At 35.3% G+C, this 26,171-nt stretch overlaps 1 protein-coding gene and 1 pseudogene across 3 annotated transcripts in view; one reads left to right on the forward strand and one right to left on the reverse strand.

Annotated features, from left to right (window-relative positions):
- The window catches only part of LOC100019694 (sodium-coupled monocarboxylate transporter 1-like), a 135,196-nt gene that overhangs the window by 48,017 nt on the left and 61,008 nt on the right, over nt 1-26,171 (reverse strand). For 2 of the 3 annotated variants that reach the window (XM_056798697.1, XM_007503281.3), the window contains 2 exons: nt 19,631-19,785; nt 15,843-15,983 (listed from right to left, as the gene is read on the reverse strand). In XM_056798697.1, the coding sequence (XP_056654675.1) occupies nt 15,843-15,983; nt 19,631-19,785 (296 nt within the window). The remainder of the gene's footprint in view (nt 1-15,842; nt 15,984-19,630; nt 19,786-26,171) is intronic. The other variant, XM_016425740.2, reaches the window with a different exon arrangement.
- Nucleotides 23,917-24,596, forward strand: LOC130454515 (myosin regulatory light polypeptide 9-like; annotated as a pseudogene).

Consider the following 26,171-nt stretch of genomic DNA (forward strand, 5'->3'; position numbering starts at 1 on the left):
AAGTACTTTGCCAAGGCAGGTCTCAACATAGCAACACATTTTGCTGAAGCAGCAGCAAAGATTTTCAGAACACTCAGCTTCAGATGGTAAGGATGGGTTGGACAGCTGTTCAGAAGATGGCAGGGGTCTCCCTTTTGGCTGGCTCTGGAATAAAGACTTGCTCCATTGCCCATATGCAGTACCAGATCATAGTAAAGGGGTAAGAACAGCACTAGAAGACACTAATGCTTGTAGACACAGGGGAATAGGGGACCCTGATGGCAGTTCCAATGTGGAAAAGACTGCTTCTGATTACTCATAGTCTAGAGCACAGGCCCAGAGACTATTAATCATACATCTCCTTATATCATGCCACCTTGGAAGAACTGAAAGAAGATAGATTCCCAAAGCCAGCTCAGAAAATAGCAGCACAATGAACATGAAGCTTGGAAGACTGCTTCCTTCAAGACAGCTACAGAACCCAAATTTAATAGTTGTTTTTTTTTATTAAAAGAAAAGAAAAAGGGAGGAAAATGAGTTAACAACAATATCAACAAAATAGACAATGTAAAATGTTATTTTAGTGACAGGAAAGAGTCAAACTCAGAAGAGGACAACAAAGTCAATGCCTCCAAATGAATCCAAAGCCTCCAAAAAATCACAAATTACTCTCAAGTGCAAAAAGAATGAATGGAAAAGTTCAAAAGTATAGTATCAAAAGTAAAAAAGAGAAGAAGAAAAACTGGGAAAAGAAATGATTATCTAAGAAAACCATGGGGAAAAAAAGAATTAACAGATTAGTTAAGGAAAAACACACACACACACACACAATCTTAGAAGAAACAAATTTCTTAAAAAAACAGAATAGGTAAATTGGTAAAAGAGGCACAAAGATCCAAAGGGAAGAATGTCTTTAAAAAGCAGAATTGGACAAATGGAAACAGACTTACAAAAATGTACTGAAGAGAAAAACTTGAAAGACATAATTGGCCCTGTAGAAAAAGGTACAAAAATTCACCTGGAAAAAAAGAACTCTTTACAAAGTAGAATTGGTCAAATGGAAAAGGAGGTATAAAAGCTCAGTCAAGAAAATCGTGTCTTAAAAATTAGAATTTTGCAAGTGGAAGCTAATGACTCCATTAGACACAAAGACACAATCAAATAAAGTCAAAACAATGAAAAAATTGAAAAAAATGAAAAATATCTCTTTGGAAAAACAACTGACCTGGAAATGAGTTGAGAAGAGATAATCTAAGAATTATCAGACAAGTATAAAACCATGATCAAAGAGCTCAGTGCATCATCTTTCAAGCAATTATGAAGGTAAACTGATCTAACATTTTAGAGCCAGAGGGCAAAATAGAAATTAAAATAATCGAGGAGCAGCGTCAAGATGGCGGCTTAGAAGGAGCAGAAGTTCAGAGCTCTGAATACTCTTCCTAACCGATCACAAACTGAATGGTCCCAGGGGACTGAAAATCAAACTTAAGAACAAGACAGAGCCAAGGAACCCTTCTGCTGGACTTAATTCAAAATGTACACCCCCCAAAAAAGCTGGAATCTGAGAACATTTGGGTTTAAGGGGAAGACAGAAGGAAGGTCCCAGGACCCATCCCCCCTCCCACCCAGAGCACTGAGACTCCAGCGGCAGGGGGAACTTCTGGGCGGGCAAAGGTGCTGGTCTGAAGGGCATACCTTGCAAGCAGGGCTGCCCAAGTTCAGAGCGTCCAACACAGATGGCGGGGAAGGTGCTAGAAAGGGAGCATAGACCTGGCAGCCTGGCCAGAGCTGTGGAGATTCTCCATATTTGCTCCAGCCTTCCAGGAAGTTTTGAACTCAGAGCACACCCAGCCCAACTAAGCTGAATTTAATCCCATCAAAATTCTCCAGAACTCAGGGAATCCCAGGCTCCACATCCATCCTCATTGACTGCTGGACTTTAATCCAATCAAAAGCCTCGAGAGTACAGGGAAGCTCAAACCCCAACAAACCTCCACCAGAGACAACACCGAGAGATCTCCTGTTAAATCTCCAAGAGGGGAGACTGACAGAAGCCCCCAAAACCAAAAAAATGAGAGGAGCAAGAGCACAGAAAAGTATGGGGAGTAAGAAGGGGTGAATTTGAGCAAACAACAGAAAAAGAAGAAAGAAACTACAATAGATAGCTTCTACTCAGCAAATGGAACAGAGGGGGAGAGATCAGCAAACGATAAATCAGAAATCCCAGCAAATTGGATACTAGCTATGGAAGAACTCAAAACACAATTAAGAGAGGCTGAAGACAATTGGGAGAGGAACTTAAAAATTAAGATAAGTCATCTGGAAACAGAAACACTTGAACTAAAATGAGAAAATAGTGTCTTGAAAGCCAAAATCAACCAGCTGGAAAATGAGGCCAAGGAGATGAAAGATGAGGTAAAGAGGATGAAAGACGATCTTCTAAGAAAATCAGACCAGAATGAAAAGGATGACCAAAAAGCCAGGCATGAAATCCAGTCTTTAAGAACCAGACTATAGCAACTGGATTTAAGTGATCTCACAAGGGAGCAGGACACTATAAAACAAAATGAAAAGAATAAAACAAATTGAGGAAAATATGAAGCATGTCATTCACAAAACAGATGATTTAGAAAATCATTTGAAAAGAGACAGTTTAAGAATCATAGGTCGACCAGAAGACCATGACAAAAGAAAAAGCCTGGACATAATACCAGAGGAAATTATTCATGAAAACTGCCTCAATATCCTAGAACCTTACAGGGGAAAGTATGATCATTCAACACAATAGAAGAATTCCAAGCATTAGTAAAGAAATGACCAGACCTGAACAGAAAATTTGATGTCCAAGCACAGGAGTCAAGAGAATCATCAAAATGTAATTAAAAAAGAGGGGAGAAAGAAAAACAAAAGAACAACAACAAAATTTTTAAGAGACTCAATAAGTTAAAATGATATGTATCCCTATAAGAAAAGAGGTCATTGGTAACTCTTAAAAACTGTTGCTATCACCTGGTAAGCTATAAGAATTACACTTAGAGGGAACAGTGACAAACTGTATAGGATGAAAGGACAAGGCATAAATAGGTATATAGATATATGCATGCATAAATACATACATACATATATATATATAAACACATATATATATATACACATACATACAAACAGAGCTTAAAAAAAGAGGTTAATACTAAAAGAAATGGGAAAAGAAACAAAAGGGGGTAAATTTATATGTCACAAAGAAGCACATGGCAGGAGGGGGGGAGAACATCAATACACTGGAAAGATAAAGAGGTTGGAGATAGGAAATACTCAACTCTTATGTGCTTTGAAACTGATCCAAAGAGGGAAGAACAATCCAATCCATTGGGGGCAGAGAATAGATTTGCACCCTATAGGGGAGTAGAAGGGTAAAAAACAGACTGGTAGGGAGGGAAGCAGAACAAGATAGGGAGAGGTGGGGGGGCAATTTTAAAAAAAAGATTACAGAGGAAAATAAGGGGGGGTTTAAGGGAGGGGGTAGAAAGGGAAGTAAAATAAGGGTGGGAACTAGGGGGATTGATTATAAACAAACATTGGTGTAGAAGGAAATAGTGAAAGAAGGAAAGGCAGGACCAGGAGTAGAAATCAACTCTGAATGTGAATGGAATGAACTCACTCATAAAACACAAGCGAATAGCAGAGTGGATTAGAATCCAAAACCCTACCATATGCTGCCTGCAAGAAACACACATGAGGAAGGTAGATACATACAGGGTGAAAGTAAGAGGATGGAGCCAAATCTATTGGGCATCAACTGATAAAAAGAAGGCAGGAGTAGCAATCATCATATCTGACAAATCCAAGGTAAAAAATAAATCTAGTTAAAATAGATAGGGAAGGTAATTACATCCTGATAAAAGGCAGTATAGACAATGAGGAAATATCCACATTCAAGATGTATTAATGAAATGGCATAGCATCCAAATTTCTAAAGGAGAAACTAGAGGAGCTTAAGGACAAAATAGAAAAACTATACTAGTGGGAGATCTGAACCTTCCTCTATCCGAACTAGATAAATCAAACCAAAAAATAAATGAGAAAGAGGTGAGAAAAGTGAATGAACTCTTAGAAAAATTAGAGTTACTAGACATGTGGAGAAAATAAATAGGGACAAAAAGGAATACACCTTATTTTCAGCAGCACATGGTACATTCACAAAAATTGACCATGTATTAGGGCACAAAAAACATTGCAAACAAGTGTAAAAGGGCAGAAATAATAAATGCAACCTTTTCAGACCACAATGCAATGAAAATAATAAAAGAAAAGAGAGACCTCACCTCTAATGAAGAGGAAATTAAGGCAATCATTAAAAAACTACTTTGCCCAATTATATGGCAACAAATATGGCAATCTAGATGATATGGATGAATACTTACAAAAATATAAATTGCCTAGATTAAAAGAAGAAGAAATAAATTACTTAAACAACCCCATATCAGAAAAAGAAATTGAACAAGCCATCAAAGAACTCCCTAAGAAAAAATCCCCAGGTCCAGATGGATTCACAAATGAATTCTATCAAACATTTAAAGAACAACTAATCCCAATATGATAAAAACTATTTGACAGAATAAGCCAAGAAGGGGTTTTTCCAAATTCTTTTTACAACACCAAACATGGTATTGATCCCAAAGCCAGGCTGGTTAAAACAGAGAAGGAAAACTATAGGCCAATCTCCTAATGAATATAGATGCAAAAATCTTAAATAGGATACTAGCAAAAAGATTCCAGCAAGTGATCACAAGGGTTATCCACTATGATCAGGTAGGATTCATACCAGAAATGCAAAGATGGTTCAATATTAGGAAAACCATCCACATAATTGACCATATTAACAAGCAAACTGACAAAAATCACATGATTATCTCAATAGATGCAGAAAAAGCCTTTGATAAAATACAATACCCATTCCTATTGAAAACAATAGAAAGTATAGGAATAGAAAGGCCTTTCCTAAAAATAATAAACAGTATATATCTAAAACCATCAGCAAACATCAGCAGCAATGAGGATAAACTAGACGCATTCCCAATAGATCAGGAGTAAAACAAGGATGCCCAATATCACCTTTATTATTTAATATTGTACTAGAAACACTAGCAGTAGCAATTAGAGAAGAAAAATAAATTGAAGGTATTAAAACTGTCAATGAGGAGACCAAGCTGTCACTCTTTGCAGATGATATGATGATTTACTTAAAGAATCCTAGAGAATCCACCAAAAAGCTAGTTGAAATAATCAACAACTTTAGCAAAGTTACAGGTTACAAAATAAACCCGCATAAGTCATCAGCATTTCTATATATCTCCAACCCACTTCAGCAGCAAGAATTAGAAAGAGAAATTCCATTTAAAGTCACCCAAGACAATATAAAATACCTAGGAATCTATCTGCCGAGACAAACACAGGAACTATATGAATACAACTACAAAACACTCTCCAGACAGCTAAAACTAGTTATAACAATTGGAAAAACATTGATTACTCATGGGTGTGATGAGCTAATATAATAAAAATGAACATCCTACCCAAACTTATCTATTTAGTGCCATACCCATTGAACTTCCAAAAAACTTTTTTACTGAATTAGAGAAAACCATAACAAAGTTCATTTGGAAGAACAAAGGATCAAGGATATCCAGGGAAATAATGAAAAAAAAATACAAAGGAAGGTGGCCTTGCAGACCCAGATCTCAAACTATATTACAAAGTAGTGGTCATCAAAACAATTTGGTACTGGCTAAGAGACAGAAAGGAGGATCAGTGGAATAGACTTGGGGTAAATGACCTCAGCAAGACAGTCTATGACAAACCCAAAGACCCCAGCTTTTGGGACAAAAATTCACTATTTGATAAAAACTGCTGGGAAAATTGGAAGACAGTGTGGGAGAGATTAGGTTTGGATCAACACCTCACACCCTACACCAAGATAAACTCAGAATGGGTGAATGTCTTGAATATAAAGAAGGAAACTATAAGTTAATTAGGTGAACACAGAATTGTATACATGTCAGACCTTTGGGAAGGGAAAGATTTTAAAACCAAACAAGACTTAGAAAGAGTCACAAAATATAAAATAAATAATTTTTATCATATCAAATTAAAAAGGTTTTGTACAAACAAAACCAATGTAACTAAAATTAGAAGGGAAGCAACAAAAACCTCTGACAAAGGTCTAATTACTCAAATTTATAAAGGGCTAAACCAGTTGTACAAAAAGTCAAGCCATTCTCCATTGAAAAATGGGCAAGGGACCTGAATAGGCAGTTTTCAGCCAAAGAAATCAAAACTATTAATAAGCACATGAAAAAGTATTCTATATCTCCTATAATCAGAGAGATGCAAATCATAACAACTCTGAAGTTTCACCTCACACCTAGAAGATTGGCCAACATGACAGCAAAGGAAAGTAATGAATGCTGGAGGGGATGTGGCAAAGTAGGGACATTAATGCATTGCTGGTGGAGTTGTGAATTGATCCAACCACTGTGGAGGACAATTTGGAACCATGCCCAAAGGGCGATAAAAGACTGTCTGCCCTTTGATCCAGCCATAGCACTGCTGGGTTTGTACCCCAAAGAGATAATAAGGGAAAAGTCTTGTACAAGACTGTGCTCTTTGTGGTGGCAAAAAAATTGGAAAATGAGGGGATGCCCTTCAATTGGGGAATGGCTGAACAAATTGTGGTATATGTTGGTGATGGAATACTATTGTGCTAAAAGGAATAATAAAGTGGAGGAATTCCATGGATACTGGAACAACCTCTAGGAAGTGATGCAGAGTGAGAGGAGCAGAACCAGGAGAACATTGTACACAGAGACTGATACACTGTGGTACAAGAGAAGAACGTAATGGACTTCTCCATTAATGGCAATGCAATGTCCCTGAACAATCTGCAGGGATCTATGAGAAAATACACTATCCTTAAGCAGAGGACAAACTGTTGGAGTAAAAACACCAAGGAAAGGCAACTGCTTGACTACAGGGGTTGAGGGGATATGATTGAGGAGAGACACTAAATGAGCACCCTAATGCAAATACCAACAACAAGGAAATGGGTTCGGAACAAGAACACATGTGATACCCAGTGGAATCACAAGTCGGCTAGGGGAGGGATTGCAGGAGGGGGGTGGAAGAAAAGAAAATGATCTCTGTTTCCAATGAATAATGAATGAAAATGACCAAATAAAATAATGTTTATAAAAGAAAAAAGAAAAAAAGAAATAAAATTAAAAAAAGAAATTGAAATAATCTATTAATCACCTCCTGAAAGGGATTCCAAAATGATAACTCCCAGAAATATTATAGCCAAAATCCAAAACTCCCAAGTGGAGGAAAAAATGTTGTTAGCAGTCAAAAAGAAATAATTCAAATATTGTGTAGCTACAGCCAGGATAACACAAGACTTATCAGCTTATACATTAAAGGATCAGAGGGACTGAGTCTAAGTCCTGAGATCTTCAACCAAGAATCACTTATCCCATAAAACTAAGCATAATACTTCAGGGGAAAGAATGGGCATTCAATGAAATAAAAGACTTACAAATATTCTTGATGGAAAGACAAGAGTTGAATGGAAAATTTAAATCTGAAATAGAAGAGTGAAGAGAAGCATAAAAAGATAAACAAGAAAGAAATCAAAAGACATCCAATAAGGTTAAACTCTGTACATATTGGGTGATGATTCTTATAACTCCAAAGAACTTTGACATTAGCAGGGCAGTTAGCAGGAATATACATAGACAGGGTAAAGGTGTGCACTGAATATGATGGGATAATATCTAAAAAATAAAATTAAGAGGTGCTAAAGAGGAATGCATTGGGAGAAAGGGGAAGGGAAAATAGACTTAGATAAATTAACACTCATAAAAGAGGTATGAAAGAACATTTATGGTAATGGGGAATATGGGGGAGGTGGAGAGAATATGTGAACCTTACTTTCATCAGAATTGGTTCAAGGAGAGAAGAATATACATAACCAATTGGTATAAATATCTATCTTACCATAGAGGAAATTAGCAGGGTGAGGGGATAACATAGGTCGTTTGGAACTGATAATAAAGAGGGAAAACTGGGGAAAGTGGAGGTCAGAAACCAAATGGGGGAAATACGATAAAGATGAAAACACAGTAACCATAATAAAGCAAACATTTTTTCCAATTTTCTAATAAAGGCCTTATTTCTCAAGTGCATAGAGAAATGAGTTGAATATATAGGAATACAAATCATTCCCCATTTGATAAATGGTCAAAGGATATGAATAGGCAGTTCTCAGACAAAGTAATAAAAGCTTTCTATAGTCTTGCATAAAATGCCCTAAATCACTATTATTTAGAGAAATGCAAATTAAAACAACTCTGAAAAGGGAAATGAAAAAATCTGAAGGGTATATTGGAAAGTTGAGAGAATTGTGAACTGATTTATTCAAGGAAACAATTTGGACCTATGCCCAAAGGGTTGTATAACAGTGTTTGCCCTTTGACCCAGCAATACCATTACCAGGTTTGGATCTTAAACAGATTTTTAAAAAGGGGGAAGGACTTATATGTTTAAAATATTTAAAGCTGCTCTTTTTGTGGGGGCAAAGATTTAGAAAGTGAGGTAATACTTATCAATTTGGAAATGGCTGACTGAATTATACAATAGGATTGTAATGGAAAATTGTGCTGTAAGAAATTACAAGCAGGAGAAGCTCAGGAAAACCTGGAAAGACTTAAATGAACTGAAGTAGAATGAAGTAAGCAGAACCAGGAGAATATTATATAAAGCAACAGGAATATTATACAGTAAACACCTGTGAAAAATTTGGCTCTTCTCAACAATATAATGATCCAAAACTATCCCAAAAGACTCATAAAAAATGCCATAAAATTGGGACACTAATACACTGCTGGAGGAGTTGTAAATTGGTCCAACCATTCTGGAGGGCAATTTGGAACTATGCCCAAAGGGTGCTAAAAAATGCCTACCCTTTGACCACTGTTCGGTTTGTACCCCCAAAGAGATAATAAGGAAAAAGTCTTGTACAAAAATATGTATAGCCATGCTTTTTGTGGTGGCAAAAGAACTGGAAAATGAGGAAGTGTTCATCAATTGGGGAATGGCTGAATAAATTGTGGTAACTGTTGGTGCTAGGATATTATTGTGCTGAAGGAATAATGAACTGGAAGAATTCCATGTGAACTGGAAAGAGCTCCCAGATTTGATGCATAGTGAAAGGAGCAGAACCAGGAGAACGTTGTACACAGAGACAGATACACTGTGGCACAATCGAATGTAATGGACTTCTCTACTAGCAGCAATGCAATGATCCAGGACAATCCAGAGGACCTTAGGAGAAAGAACACTATCTACATCCAAAGAAAGAACTGTGGAAGCAGAAATGCATAAGAAAAACATAAAATATTGATCACATAGTTTGATTTGGATATGATTGGGGTTTTGATGTTAAAGAATCACTCTACTGCAAATAGAAATAACATGGAAATGCATTTTGAACAATGATACACATATAACCTAGTGGAACTACTTGTCAGTTTCAGGGTGGGAGAGGAAGAGGGGTGGATCATGAATCATATAACTGTGGCAAAATTTTCTAAATAAACAAAAGGGAAAAATGCCATATTCTTCCACAGAAAAATAATTTGGAACCTGAATCCAGGCAATAGTAAGCTTTTATTACTTTCTTATTATTTTTCTATTTGTTTCCTTTCGCAAAAGGATTAATATGGGAAATAATTTACATAATTGTACATGAAATATAGATATGAGATTGCTTTTAATTTTATTTTTTATTTTTATTTATATTTATATTATATTTATATATTTATATATTATATTATATTATTTATATTATTATATTATTTATAATTCTTTTAATTTTAAAAACATTTTTCCATGCTTACATGATTTATTTTCTTTCCCTCCCCTTTCCCCTGCCAGAGCCAACAAGCAATTCCACTGGGTTGTACAAATGTTGTCACTTGATAACTATTTTACATACATATTTTACATTTTCACTATAGAGCAATTTTTTAAGGCCCAAACCCTAAATTACACCCCCATATATACATGTGATAAGTGATGTTTTATGTTTTGTTTTTGCATTTCTACTCCCATAATTCTTTTTCTCAATGTGGATAACATTCTTTTACATAAGTCCTTCAGGTAGCTTGTTGAATTGCTGATAGCAAGATCCATTACACTGGATTTTTCCACAATGTTTTACTTTCTGTGTACAATGTTCTCCTGGTTCTGCTCATTTCACTCTGCATCAGTTCATTGAGGTTCTCCCAGTTCATATGGAAAGCTTCCAGATCGATCATCAATCCTTACAGCACAATAATATTCCATCACCATCATATATCACAATTTGTTGAGCCATTGCCCAATTGAGGCACACCCCCTTATTTTCCAATTTTTGCTATCACAAAGAGTGCGGCTATGGATATTTTTGTACAAGTATTTTCCCTTACTATATTTTTTGGGTAACAAACCCATAAGTGGTATGGTGGCATTAAAGAGCATGCATTCTTTTAGTTGCTTACTATTTTCAATGGAGGTGTGGTTGAGGGAGAGGGAAGGAGAGAGGGAATTCAAGACTCAATATTTTTTTTTCTATTTTTATTTAGAATATTTTTTCCATGGTTATGTGATTCATGATCCCCACCTCCCACTGCTCTTTCCTCCCCTCTCCCGAAGCTGACAAGTAGTTCCATTGGGTTATACATGTATCATTTTTCAAAACCTATTTCCATCTTTTTCATATTTGCCGTAGAGAGATCTTTTAACATCAAAAGCCTAATCATATCCCTATCGAACCACGTGATTGGTCATATGTTTTTCTTCTACATTTCTGATCCCACAGTTCTTTCTCTGGATGTGGATAGCGTTCTTTTTCCTAAGTTCCTCTGGATTGTCCTGGGACGTTGCATTGCTGCTAGTGGAAAAGTCTATTACATTCAATTGTGCCATAATGTGTCAGTCTTCATGTATAATGTTCTCCTGCTTCTGCTCCTTTCACTCTGCATCAATTCCTGGAGGTCGTTCCAGTTCACATGGAATTCCTCTAGTTCATTATTCCTTTCAGCACAATAGCATTCTATCACCATCAAATACCACAATTTGGCTCACCCATTCCCCAATCGATGTATACCCTGGCATTTTCCAATTTTTTTTTTGCCACCACAAAAAACATGAGTATACATATTTTTGTATAAGTCTTTTTCCTTATTATCTCTTTGGGGTACAAATCTAACAGTGGTATGGCTCAGTCAAAGGACAGGCAGTTTTTTAAAGTCCTTTGGGCATAGTTCCAAATTGCCCTCTCAAATGGTTGGATCAATTCATAACTCCACCATCAGTGTATGAGTGTCCCAATTTTACACATCCCCTCCAAAATGTATCACTTTCCTTTGCTGCCATATTGGCCAGTCTGCTAGGTGTAAGGTGGTACCTCAGAAGACTCAATATTCTTTGAAAAATGTTGGAAACTGTTTTTACATGTAAGTGGGGGAAAGAAAAGAAAATTTAAAATAAGAGTAGGGACTGTTTTATTTTTAGTTTATAATTCCAGTGCTTTGTACACATCTAAAGAAATTTTTTCATTCATTCATTCACTTACTCTGTCATTCTCAAAGCCCAGGTTGGGGTAAGAGGTTATTATGAGGTAAGGAGGTCCTTTCCAAGACTCAAATCACACCTTTGAAAGAATTAATTCTTGATTCCATATTTTACATTTGACTTTTGCTCTGTATTTTGTTCTGTAACTATAGTCTGTATCTATGTAACAAACCAAAAGCCTTTTCTCTATCTGAAGCAGCTCTGGCATGTAAAACTTCAATCTCTTTTCTCTTTGAAAACACCAAATGTCTAAACTTTCCCATAACCACTGTTAGTTAAAGAAAAATTCTGTTCTTAATACTGTCATAAGATATTTTCCTGTTTGAAAGACTGGACAAACTGATCTTGATTCATATTGAGTAATTAAGGTGATCTTATCTGATCCTCAAGCCATTGAGGACTGTATACCTGAGTCCTTAAATCCACAACTGTAAGATGTAGCTTAGAGCCACAGAATTCCCCCAAAGTATTCCTCAGAAATAAAGAGAGGTGGTCTACCGTTATGCCTATTTTCTCTGATATAACCAATAATGATTCCTCACCTATATGATATTAATCTGTGATATGACTTTTGATGTTCTTTGTTCTATGCTTATAAAAATGGGTTGAATCGTCGATTGGGGGTCTTTGGAATAAACAGAGGCAAGCCACTGACCCTTCATTAATATGTTTTATGTCCTTGTTAAAAAAATATCTTGGTGGCAACTGTGTGGCTCAGTGGACTGAGAGCTAAGTCTAGAGATGGGAGACCTTAGGTTCAAATCTGGCTTCAGACACTTCCCAGCTATGTCACCCTGGGCAAGTCACTTTATCTCATTGCCTAGCCTCTACCACTCTTCTGGTAAGGATTTAAAAAAAATCTTGTGCAGGGAATTGCCTCAGTTTACACATTTGTTAAATTTCATGAAGGACATGATACAGGTAGTATGGCCTATTCCAGCTGTATAAAACTCATGCTCTATGTCAGTATATTTCAGGCAGTGTGTAACCTAATGTCCTCTTAATGCTCCATCTTCCTTGAAAAAAATAGTCCCTAAAAGACAAGAAATTAGAAAATTCTAGTGACAGAGCAATAGATCTACTTTGTGTCTGGAAACCCCTAAACTTCCAAATATAGACATGTGCTTGTCTATCACTCTTCCAGTAAATGAACTAACTACTTAAAGCCAAGTTAATTAACTAGTACATTACCGTTCTAGTATATATATGATACAAATTCACTATCCTTCCTCATTATAATAAAAAAGAAATCATTATCTTGTTATATTTGGCATTACATATCATTATCTTGAATATCATTCTATTGCTTTAACATATTAAAAAAGCTCCCACAATGCTAAAATTATATATTGTGGTGCCCAAATAAAAGAGCATGGAAGTAACTGAGACCTTCAAGGCCATGCTGGAGGAACAGATGGTATAAAAGATTGTACAAAGCGACAAAGGTTTTAAGCCTCTTTGTTTGCTTCAATAGTCTCCAATAGACTGAAAGTTCCTTGAAAGCAGGGACTACTATTGCTTCTTTTTATATCACCAATGATTAGCACAAGACTTGGCAAATAGTAGGTGTATAATAAATGCTTATCAAGCTTTCATACATCAAAAACAATATGCATGTGTTATGGGGAATATCTATTCTGATGAAATAAATTTGCTAGTATTATTATTCCTAGTGTTCTGAATATCATTTTACCAATGAGAAGACAGACAAGGAAGAGTTAAATAACCTGTCCTCATGTCTTGAGATAAGGCTCTTCAAAAAAGATCAATTGCAGAAAATGTGTCAAAAATAGGGGTTGGTCAATATTTCATATTACAAAGATGAGGTTAAAATTAGTAGTTCATGAATTAGACATAAAGGGTGATATTATAAGCAAATTAGGGGAACATAGAATAGTTTACCTGTCAGATCTATGGAGAAGGGAAGAATTTATGAACAAACAAGACTGCGTGTTATAAGATGTAAAATGAATAATTTTGATTATGTTAAATTAAAAAGGTTTTGTACAAACAAAATCAATACAACCAAGATTAGAAGGAAAACCACAAAGTGCGGAAAAAAATTTTCATAACAAATTTCTCTCACAAAGTCTCATTTCTTAAATATGTAAATGAACTAAATAACATTTATAAGAATATAAGTCATTCCCCAATGACAAATCATCAAAAGATAAAAATAAGTAGTTTTCAGATGAAGAAATTAAAACTATCAATAATCATATGAAAAAATATTCCAAATTCCTCTAGGTTAGAGAAATGCAAATTAAAACAACTCTGAGGTACCACCTCACACTTATCAGAATGACTAACATGACAATTAAGGAAAATGATAAATGTTGGAGGAGACACGGCAAAATAGGGAAACTAATGCATTGCTGGTGGAGCTGTGAATTGATCCAATCTTTTTGGAGGGCAATTTGAAGTTATTCCCCAAATGCTATAAAACAAACCCTTTGATCCAGTAATACCATTATTAGGTTTGTAAAATGGAGAGATCAAAAAAAGGAGAAAAGACCTACTTGTACAAAAATATTTGTAGCTGCTCCTTGTGAGGTTGCAAAGATTTGGAAACAAAAGGGATGTCCATCAATTGAGGAATGGCTGAATAGTATATGTTGGTGATGGAATACTATTGTGCTATAAGAAATGATAAACAAGATAATTTCAGAAAGGGCTGGAAAGACCTTCATGGACTGATGTGGAGTGAAACAAGCAGAACCAGGAGAAGATAGGATACGGTAACAGCAATCCTGTACAATGATCAACTGTGATATTCTTAGCTACTACTACTATCAGCAATACAATGAATCAGGCCAAATCTGAGCGACTTGTGAGAAAGAATGCTAGCCATCTCCAGAGACAGAATTATTAGAGTTGGCATGCAAATGAAAGCATATGATTTTTTTCAATTATTTGTTTGGGTTTAAATTTGGGGGTTTTGGTTTCACAAGAATACTCACAAAAATGAACAATATGGAAATATATTTTGCATTATAATATATGTATAACCCATATTTGAATTGCCTGCCAGCATTCTGAGGGGAAAGGAAAGGAAGAGAATGAAGTAAGTTCAATCATATAAGTTAGGAATACTTGTGTGAAAATCTGTTATTACATGTAACTGGGAAAAAATAAAAGCAAAAATTAAAAAAAAACAGGGTAATTGAAGTTTTACTAAAAATTCTATATTTTGGAAGTTGGGTGGGTAGTAGAGACTGAAAGCTAGAGAATCAGTGAGTTTATCACATGTTGATTAAAGGCAGAAAGAATGAAGAGAAGTATTATAATCCAACAAAGAATCAGTGGGGTCTCCCAATTCTGTTAACAGATCAAGGATGCTTTATAAATTCAAATGTCATTATCACCAATATATTAAAAAAAAACTTCATTTCATCATGAAATAGATTTACTGCTGGTTAAATTATTGGCCCAGAAATGTCATTACTACCATGAAATTCTTTTGTAACTGACTTTAGAGTGTTAGTTCTATCACGTAATACAGATGAGAATCAAGGGGTACCATTAAGTTTATGTGGTACCTGTAGAGTGCATCATAAAGTAGAGTGAACATCATCAGGTAAAAAATCTAAATGGAGAGATTGTCTTTGCCTTCAAAAAGGAAATGGCTGAAATGAGTATGAGTCAAATATTGGTTTTTGATCACATGGATAGAGTAATGCCCATTATCAAAGGGAGAGATAGCTAAGTGGTTCAGTGGATGGAGTGTCAAACCTAAAGTTGAGGGAAGTTGGGTTCACATCTAGCCGCATACACTTATTAGCTTATATGACCCTGGGCAAGTCCCTCAATCCCAATTGCCTAGAACTTACCTCTTGTATACCTTGGAACAGATATTTGTATTGATTTTAAGACAGAATGGCTAAAAAAAAAATTATAGATGAAACAAGAATAAAAACAAATTTGGACAGGAATTGGATTTTTCATATAACTAATAGAATTTATAAACTAACAGGAATTAAATAATCTTATAGGAATAACTTTTGGTAGTTATTTTAAAAATATTAAAAGAAATTAAAGTTTTTATAAATCACAAACTTTAATCTACTTAAAAATATTTTTGAAAAAGGTTAAAATTGTCCTTATTTCTCATGTTACATCCTCTTTTAGGGTTTAATCAAAGACCAGTGACAAACAATTTAAATACTAATGATAAACAACATAGCATGTAGACTTACAATTTTGCCTGGAACTGGCTTTTACAACATAGATATCTCTGAACTTGAGAATGATTGATACCAAAGATGCTGGTCCATGTTAGGGTTCCACCTATCATAAATGTCCAGAAAGTGTGCGTCCGAAAAGGGCTGGGATTGAAGCTACATAAAAACAAATCAGAATAACCAGAATTTAAAAGTGCACAAAAACAAAAGCATTTTAACTGAGCTTAGGAAAAAAAAGTTTTCCCCTTTAGAGTTTTAAATTATCCAGATAAAAATGTATGTACTAGTAATAAGTTTTAATGAGGCTGAGACTGAACACTGTGGGAAGGAAATCACTTTAAAAGACTGATATATATTAATTTAAGGTCGCCAAGGAATTCAGCTATGTAATTCCTAAATGAAAACTCAAGTCAGCAGTCAGCCTTTTATGGAGTTTAATTACAAATAGGAGGAAGAAAGATATGAGAGAGAGAGAGAGAGAGAGAGAGAGAGAGAGAGAGAGAGAGAGAGAGAAGGGAATAGGACTTAAATACCCCCTCTGTTTAGGCTGGGCCAAAAGGCCCAAGCCCTTAGATAGCTGGGGCAAAGAAAGGAGATCAGTCCCTATTAATAACTCACCTGACCAAAATGGAGAAACAGTCTCAGGGGCTTCCACCTCCAGCTTCCTTCAGAGCCAGCTTCTCAGAGCACAACCTCTCCAACCAACCACCCCTAGTCCTCAGACCCCGCTATCTTTAAGGAAACCATCCAAGTTCCCTCCCCTCAGTTCTCACATCTACCAATCACTGTCCATGTCTTCCCTGTGCCAATGGTGGCTCTAGCTTAACCCAGGACCGCCCAGAGGTCTGTGGCTTTGCACATGTCTGTTGAAGGTCATATTCTCAAATAATTAAATCTTGATCTATGCTGCAGCCCTTCCTAAATCATTAATTAGACAAATTCAAATTAAAACAATTCTGAGGTACCACTCACACCAAAAGATTGGCTATTATGATAGAAAAGGAAAGTGACAAAACTTGGAGGGTATATGGGAAAATTGAGACACGAATATACAGTTGGGGAACTTGTGAGCTGATTCAACCATTCTGAAGAGCAATTTGAACCTATGTCCAAAGGTCTATAAAATAGTACATACCCTTTGATCCAGCAATAGCATTATTAATTTTATTTCCCAAAGAGATACAAAACAAAAAGGGAAAGGACCTATATATATATATGTGTGTGTGTGTGTGTGTGTGTGTGTGTGTGTGTGTGTGTACATATATATATATATATATATATATATATAATATATAAAACAAATTGGGGGGGGAGGCAAAGAATTGCTAAGTGATGGGATACCTATCAACCAGGGAATGATTAAATTATAGTATCTTATTGTAATGGAATACTTTTGTACTATAAGATTTTGTTTTATTGTTTCTTGATGTCTTGTAAGCTCTTTAGCTTATATTTGCTCAATTCTAATTTTTAAAAACTGAATTTCTTCCATGACCTTTTGATCCTCCTTTTCCATTTGGTCCATTCTACTTTTCATGGAACTCTTTTCTTCAATGGATTTTTTGCCTCTTTTTCCAGTAGGTAAATTCCATTAAAAAAATTGTTCTTCATTGGATTTTGGTGCCTCTTTTTCCAGTCATTGACTAATTTTGTTTTTTCAGTTATTTTATTTTTTCCATTATTTTCATTTCATTTTCCCATTTTTCTTTGACTTGTCTTATTTAATTTTTAATTACCAATTCTCATTTTTTTTTGAAATTTTGCATGTAGTTGCTTGGATCTCACATCCCCTGTTGGTTCTGTGCTTTGTAAATTTTCCCCATAGAAAGTTTTGATCATTAAATGCTTCTTTTTCTGTTTGCTCATTTTCTCAGCCTTTTTTGCCTGTGGATTGGGAATTCAGAAAGCTACTTGCTGAATCTGTCTCTTCTGCTGCTTGATTTAGCAGTATATGACCTATTTTCTCCTGGGATTATGTCAGTACTTCAGCAGGACAGGCTTGAAAAGGCCCAGAGCTATGGACTTCCTGACTCTCACTGCTGACTCATGTCAGGGTCTTCTTCAAAGAATGGGTCTGAGGTGCTCTTTTGCTAGTTTAGCCTCCTTAGTGGGATCCTGAAGTTAACCTATACCCAATCACGGAACCTAGCTCAGTGGGTAGGGGAATGGTTGGCCAGCATTCCTTTGCCTACTTTTCAAATTCTGTTCAGCAAGAGATTCCCTTGGTCTTTCTTTGTTTTTGAGTCTTGTCATTTTGAGGAGGTTTTTAAGATATTGGTTTGGAAGGATTGTCAGAAAGGTTTAGGCTTTTGTTGCTACTAAGCCCCTATGTTAGACCATTTCAACTGTAAGAAATAATGAACAGGAAGAGTTCAAAAAAATGTGGAAGACTTACATGAACTGAAGTAGAATTAAGTAAGCAGAACTAGGAAAATATTGTACATAGTGATGGGAATATTATAGCATGAACACCTGTGAATAATTTAGCTTTGCTCAGCAACAGATAATTCCAAAGAATTTATACTAAAAAAAAAACAAAAACAAAAACAAAACAAAACATGCCATCCTCTTCCAGAGAAAGAACTGGGAATGTGCATACAGACAAAATTTTTTCATCCTTTAAAAGATTATTTGTTTGAATTTCTTTCCACAAAAGAATATGAAAAAGTGTTTTATGTGATTTTACATGTAAAATCCATATCAAAAAGCCTACCATCTAAGTGGTTGGAGAGAGAGGGAGAGAATTTGAAATTCAAAAATCTTTTTTAAAATCTTGGAAACTCTTTTTACATGGAAATGGGACAAAATAAAAAAATTTCAAAATAAAAATAAAAAAGATCCTACAAAATCATAGCACCTTATGACTTATCATTACAGATAGTAAAATCTAAGAATTGAGATCTCTATTCCCAGCAAAAAATAATTGAATAGGGTGCAGCTAGGTGGCTCAGTGGATTAAGACTTTAAGTTCAGATTTGACCCCAGGACCTCCAGTTTATATGCCTCGATTTCTATTCCCTAAGCTACTCAACTGTACCCCTATTTATATCTTTTAATTCAAACTATTTTAGCTTTGATTTTGCTAAGATCATCATAGCTTTTTTTTTTGCATTACCTAAATAAAATATGTTTTACTCCAGTCTTTTATTTTTACTCTATGTGCTTCTCATTTTAAAATGTATTTCTTATAAATAACATATACATTGTTGGGTTTTATTTTTTCATCCATTCTTCTGTTTTCATGTTATGGTTTAATTCATCCAATTCATATTCAAAATTTTAATTGCTAGTTGTATATTTCTCTCCATTCTATTTTAACTCACTTTTATCCTTCTCTTTTTTACCTTATCCCTCCTTCAGAAGTCTAATAACATTTGACCACTACCTCTTTAATCTGCACCCCTTCTAAGAGTCTGTACCTTATCTTATCCCTTTGTACTCTTTGCATTTAATCTAGACATCCTTCAAAGAGTCCCTTTCTCTTATACCCTTTACTCCACCTTTTTTTTTTTGCTGGTGATAGTTCTCAGAGTACTGGCTTTAAGTCAGACATCTGGTGTTCAAAAACTTGACTTCACTATTTACTAGCCAGGCAATGACAGCGCTAAGGAGACTTACTTTCTTCATCTAAAAATGCTGATAATTTGTACTATCAACTGTATATGCCTTACTTTTTTAAACTTTAAAAAATAAATAAATGTTAGCTATTATTGTTATTCCAACACTTAATTATATTTTAAACACTTCTTTTATGTGTAATAGAAAATCTTTTAATTGAAAGAAATTAAAAGAGATCAACTTACTCCCAAATCTCTAATCTTCCTCCTTCCTTAGAAATTCTAAAAATTCTTCCAAGCCCCTCGTCATGTAATGAGGACTGTACAATAAGAGAAGCATATCCTATTACCATGATGGAAAATTGAAAAGCATCTGTCCATATTACAGCTCTGAGACCTCCCTAGAAAGAAAAAGTGCAGGTAAATATATGTGTATTTCATTTGCGTATTTATTTGGTATTTGGCAAAGTTAGGTTTCTATACTAACTGGACCTTTGAGTTAGCAGACTGATTTCATTAAAATTTGACTTCTGACAATTCTTCCAGTAAACTTTAAGATTGTTTTTGTGGTTCATATTGCCACCTTGAAACCCAATGGTAATCAAGAAATAATTAAACATAAACAAAATATACCTAAATTTTCATAGATTTTGGTAAATTTGGAATATGAGGGCAAAGGAATCAAGGATTTTATATCAAGTTTACATAATAATTCTATTCAATATGTGAACATTAGATTACTCCACCCTACTTAGTCTAACAAAATCAGGAATGTCTACACCCATACTTAAGGATTAAGTATTTAGGAGGATGGCCTATGACAGACATGTGCTAGCAAATGACAAATCAGAAACAACTGACAGATCCCTGGGCTGTCCTAAGTCAAACCTAAGATATCATTGGTACATATGAGATGCAGGAAAGTGATGTAAAACCATATATATATTTTGCATCATCTCCTCTCTTGGGCCTCTTTGACGGAGAAGAGGTGGCTGGTAACAGCTGGCTGAGTGTGTTGGCATCTTGGCGTGGCAGCTGATATTGTCCGGTTTTTAGGAGTGAGTTTTCCTTGATACCATACTAGAGGAAGCCTAGTAACCTAGTTCAGTGAGGCGTCTTCTCTGAGATCTCTGAGTTAAGGCTGATTCTTTCTCTTTTACCTTCCAAACACTATCCACTTAGAAGCCTCTAATCTTCTTCAGAAACCTTGTGGTGGAGGATTTTGAACTCCTCCTGGCACAGAACAGGCAGGAGAAATCCTATACCCTCTCCCTCTCTCTTCTCCTTGATTTCTTCCCTATATATTGATTAAAACCCCGTATATTTCCAAATTGACTTGGGTATTTTATTTGGATACCCCCTGGTGACCAAAAATTAAATTTAGATTAGGTCATGACTCTAAATTATCCTTACAAACTTCCTTTAGCTGAATATCACCATTAATTGACACAAAACATCAGATTATATATCAATATTACATATTAACCTAAAATATTCATGATAATTAAATTTGTTATTAGAAATTGTTATAATTTGGAACTCTGTCCAAAGAGCTATAAAAATGTGCATACACTTTGACCCAGGATTACAACTACTAATTCTGTATCCCAAAGAAATCAAAGAAAAAGTGAAAAGATATATTTATAGAAAAATATTTTATCAACTCTTTTTTTACAGTGACAAAGAATAGAAATTTTAAAAAATGTCCATAAAATGAAGAGTGGATAAACAAGCTCACATGTGATTGTGATGGAACATTATTGAAATTTTATCACTCTCCTAATACCTCCACAAACAACAAAAATAGCTCCACAGAGAATCAAAGCCAAAAGCAACAAAAAAAGACAATATTCTGGAGTGAAGCTAAAGAGCCTGGGAAAACTGGGGTGGAAGGTTTCTGACTTTCTTGGCCTCTTTCTCATATACATAGGCCCTAGGGGCAGAATTGGAGCAAAGTGGAATAAACAAGGTAAAGCCAAGATTTAACAAACTAGTCTGATTTGCTTTCATCTCCAAGTATACCACTATAATCCTCAGGCAGAAGGTTATGGGAGTAGTTGTGTCTGCTGCAGCCTAGGCTCTCATGATCCCAATGGCCCACAGATAGGGATTGAGGTGCTAGAAACTATGGAGCCTAAAAGTGCTGTGCCCTGAGAGCAGGAACTCATATCCAACTGCTGGCAATTATGGGACTTTGGAGGACCAGGAAACATGGACTAGATGCCTGCTCTGTCCTAGGCTGTAGCACTAAGGGAGGAGGAGTAAGGAAGGATTGCCCACTGGTGAGTTATGATTACTGCAAGAATGGGGATCCATCTGTTGTGTCCCTTCCAGGAGAGTGGACTCCCTGGTTGCTGCCACCTGGTAAGAGAAATGGTTACTTACAGTAGCGATGGCAGAACTGACCCCACGGCTCTGGTAGGAACACATGAAGTCAATACAGTATGCATGGGGCTTGGGTAAGGGACCTGGATTCCATCAAACATTGGACTTTAAAAACCAGAAATATGGAATACCCTTGTGCTGAAAGGAATAATGAACTGGAGGATTTCTAGATGAACTGGAACAACCTCCAGGAACTGATGCAGAGCAAAAGGAACAGAACCAGGAGAACACTGTACACAGAGACTGATACACTGTGGCACAATCAAATGTAATGGGCTTTTTTTACTAGCAGTAATGCAATGATCCAGGACAATTCTGAGGGACTTATGAGAAGTAACTATGGAAGTAGAAACCCCAAAGAAAAACACATGATTGATCACATGGTTCAATTGAGGATATGACTGGGGATGTTGATTTTAAATGATTACTCTGTTAAAAATATTAATAATATGGAAATGGGTTTTGAAAAATGATATATGTAAAATCCATTGGAATTGCTCATTGGCTCCAAGAGAGGAAAGGGGGAAGGAGAAGGAAAGAACAAAAATCATGTAACCATGGGAAAAAAAATATATATATATATATTTAACTGGAAACGCCAAATAGAACTCAGGTTAAAATAAATACACAAAAAATCTGAAACCTGAGGTAACATACCCTAGCAGGATAGGAAACATAAGAGCCCAGCAAAAAGGCGAATAATTAAATCTATTGATCTGGCCAGTAAAAGTTAATAAGTAAGTAAATAAGTAAACAAAGGAGAAAGGACCTAAATTTTTATAGCTATTATGGGGACAGAGAAGATCCTGGCTCAAACTTAGAGGACAGTGAAATAAAGGCACTTACTCCAAAAACAGAAAAGAAATACAATTAATGACCAATGACCACAAGCTCAAGAAGAGATTTTGGAAGAGTTTTTAAAAAAGACCTAAAAAACCCAAATGATAGGGGTTGAGGACAAATTAGAAAAAATATAAGCAATGTAAAAAAAATCAAGAAAATTATGAGAGAAAGGTCATCCTAATGGAAAAAGAGATCCAGTACCCCTTGGAAGAAAAGAATGTGTCTTGACTGAGCATTGGACCAGGAAAAGTTAATAATTTCCTAAGACAACAAGAAATAATGAAGCAAAATCAAGAGAATGAACAGAAGAGAATATAAAACATTATTATAAAAACAACTGACCTGGAAAACAGACCAAAGAAGTCAATATAAGAATAGTTGGATACTCAGAAAATTATTATTATAAAAAAGAGTTTAGATATTGTCCTCCAAAGAATCATCAAATAAAACTATAAAAATTCAAGAATCAGAGGGAAAAATAGAAATGAAAAAAAAAATCTTCACCACCTCAATGAGACCCAATGATGAAAATGCACAGGAACATCATTACTAAATTTCATAGCTCCCTGGTTAAGGAGGAAATACAACCAGCAACAAATCAAATACTGTGGAGTTAATCAGAATAAAACAAGATCTTACAGCCAAAACATTAAAAGAATGCAGGATATGGAACATAGGATTTCATAGAGCAAAAGAACTGGCTAACAACAAAGAATAACACCCATCAAAGACAAGCATATTTTAAAAATTATATTTAAAATGTTAGAAAATGAACACTTAATGAACTAAAGGAATTTCAACTATTCCTGGAGTTGGGGTGGGGGGAACTCAGAACTCATCAGAAGATTTGGTCTATAAGAAACATATACAAAGGTAATGAAAGACTAATCTGAAACAGGTAAAATTGAAACTGAAAAAGGTAAAATTACTTGATTCTTGAATGGGGAAATGTTGTATATAGCCCCTGGGAATGGCATAATTGCCTGTATATTTTGAAGGGGCATGTATGGAGAGGAGACTCAAGCATAAGGTGAGTGAAATGGAATGAGCCAAAATGGTAGTGGAAGAGACCAGGAGTAGTAGAGTAGACTGGCTACCTTATAAGAATGAGAAATGGGTAGAGGAACTGATATGGAGAAGGGGAATAAGAGATGGAGGGCTGGTAGTGCTAGAAGTCTACTCTCATCAGACCTGGGAAAAAGAAAGAGGTTTTGAGTATCTTAGAGAGCTCCTCCACCTTCAAGGGTGCCAGTGGTTGTTTATCGCCCCTATTGTTCTCGGGTTCTCAGCCACTGAAGGATCTGTCAGTCAATATGTCAAGCAAATGGACAAAAACAAAGACCACTAAGAAGCACCCTCAGTGGCAACTTCAAATGTATTTGCTATGTTTGATTAATCACAAATTCAAAGAGGCCTTCAATATGATTGATTAGAACAGAGATGGTTTCATTGACAAGATTTACATGACATGCTTGCTTCCTTAGGAAAAAATCCAACTGATGAGTACCTAGATGCCATGATGAATGAAGCTCCAGGTCCTATAAATTTTACCATGTTCCTCACAATGTTTGGGGAAAAGTTAAATAGAACTGATCCAGAAGATGTCATCAGAAATGCTTTTGCTTGCTTTGATGAAGAAACTACCAGAACTATTTAAGAAGATTACTTGAGAGAATTACTGACAACAATGGGAGACAGATTCACAGATGAAGAAGTAGATGACCTGTATAGAGAAGCACCTATTGACAAAATGGGAAATTTCAATTATATTGAGTTTACTCGCATTCTTAAACAGAGAGCAAAAGACAAAGATGACTAAAAGGAGATGTCAAATTTATGCCAACAGTTCTTGTTTTCACTTTTGTCTATTTCTGAGACCTTCTGATAGAACATGTTTGCATGCACTAAGCTTTATAGCTTTTGCCTCTCATTGTATTTATTCCAAGCCATTTGGGGCACACACTTGCACCTCTATAATCAGACTGGAAAAAGGGGGGTTGGTCACTTTTTTTTAAGCTGAAGTAAAATAGAATTAAAGAAATGATCATTGACTTGTAAAAGCCTAAATGGGGAGGGGAGGAATCTCAATTTCTGGTTTAGCTGGATTTTTTGTAAATTTTTTACATTTTTATACTTAAAAATGTAATTTTTTTGTATTAAATAGTTTTAAAAATAAAGATTGTGAACAAAGTATTTCCACTAGATATAGGCATTAGTTATATTTAAGTAATTTCTGAAATACAAAAAAATGTAGAAAACATAAGGGCCAAACACTAAGTTGCAGCCTATTCAGGAATCAGAAATGATTCCTTCCTCCTCGGGAAACGGTGTTAACTCCTTTTTTCTTTATTCTTGTATCAGATTAAAAACACTTCTGAGATGAAGTACTTGTTCAAAATCTGTAACTCACCAAACTCATCAGTTGATGGAAGGTTGGGCATTTGTTTAATCCTCTCTACTATTTCCAGAGACTATATACATGAATTAAACTGTAGGAAAAAAATGGGAGTTATTTCTCTGTTTTCCCACCATCCCCTGCTTTCTATCTACCTCCACTCTATCTTTATTCTCAGTGCCTGATAGTGTCCTGAATACTAATAACTATTGAATCACCAAAAATTAAACAAGTGCCATAACTTCCTTTGTATGAGCAAGTTTCTATTGCTCTCTTCTATTTTTGATTTATATTTGCATTGCTAATTTTATAGTACTTGGGTAGCTGTATTTCCAAATTATGCCTTTCCATTACCTATTTTGAAATATCTGTGCCTTTTGAGAGTAAAAGCCTTTAAAAGTATATTACATTTGATCAAATTCTTCACAAAATATTGCACTGAATTATGTAATGAATCCTAGACCTTACATGGTCCTTTCTTCATCTCTAATACACTGAATAAAATACATATCCCAGTTATTTTTTGGCTCTGGCATACTGTAAGGTATAAGGGTCTGCATATTTGTTACTTAAAATAAACCACAGTTTGTTTTTTAGGGACATTGCTTCATAATTGAAGTTGGCATGTTATATATACCACAGATATGTTCTATTTAAGCACAAATATTTGTATTTTGATAAAAATGTGGATTCTTTTAAGGCAATAAGTTTGAGGCAAACAGGTGTCTGTATATTCACAAGTTTTGCTTTAAACTTTTACAATCATGAAATAAATTTATTTTTTAGAAGAAAAAAGAAAGAAAAAGAAAGAGAATATCATACACAATTAGAAGGATTAAAATTTTCTTAATGTACATAGAAACAGGAGGTATACTGGGAAGGGGAGTACATATGAAAAGGAAGGGAGGGGGACTGCTGGGTGGCTCAGTGTATTGAGAGCAAGGCCTAGAGATAGGAAGTCCTAGGTTCAAATCTGGCCTCAGAAACTTCCTAGCTATGTGACCTTGGGCAAGTCACTTTGCCTAGTCTTTAACACTCTTCTGCCTTAGAACCAATACAAAATAGTGATTCCAAGACAAAAGGTAAGGTTTTAAAAAAAGGTAAAGGTTTAAAAAAAAAGAAAATGATGATGGGCGTAAGGTGAGGGGATTGGGAGACTAAGGA

The sequence above is a fragment of the Monodelphis domestica genome, chromosome 5 (genome assembly GCF_027887165.1).
Source record: "Monodelphis domestica isolate mMonDom1 chromosome 5, mMonDom1.pri, whole genome shotgun sequence".
NCBI lineage: Eukaryota > Metazoa > Chordata > Mammalia > Didelphimorphia > Didelphidae > Monodelphis > Monodelphis domestica.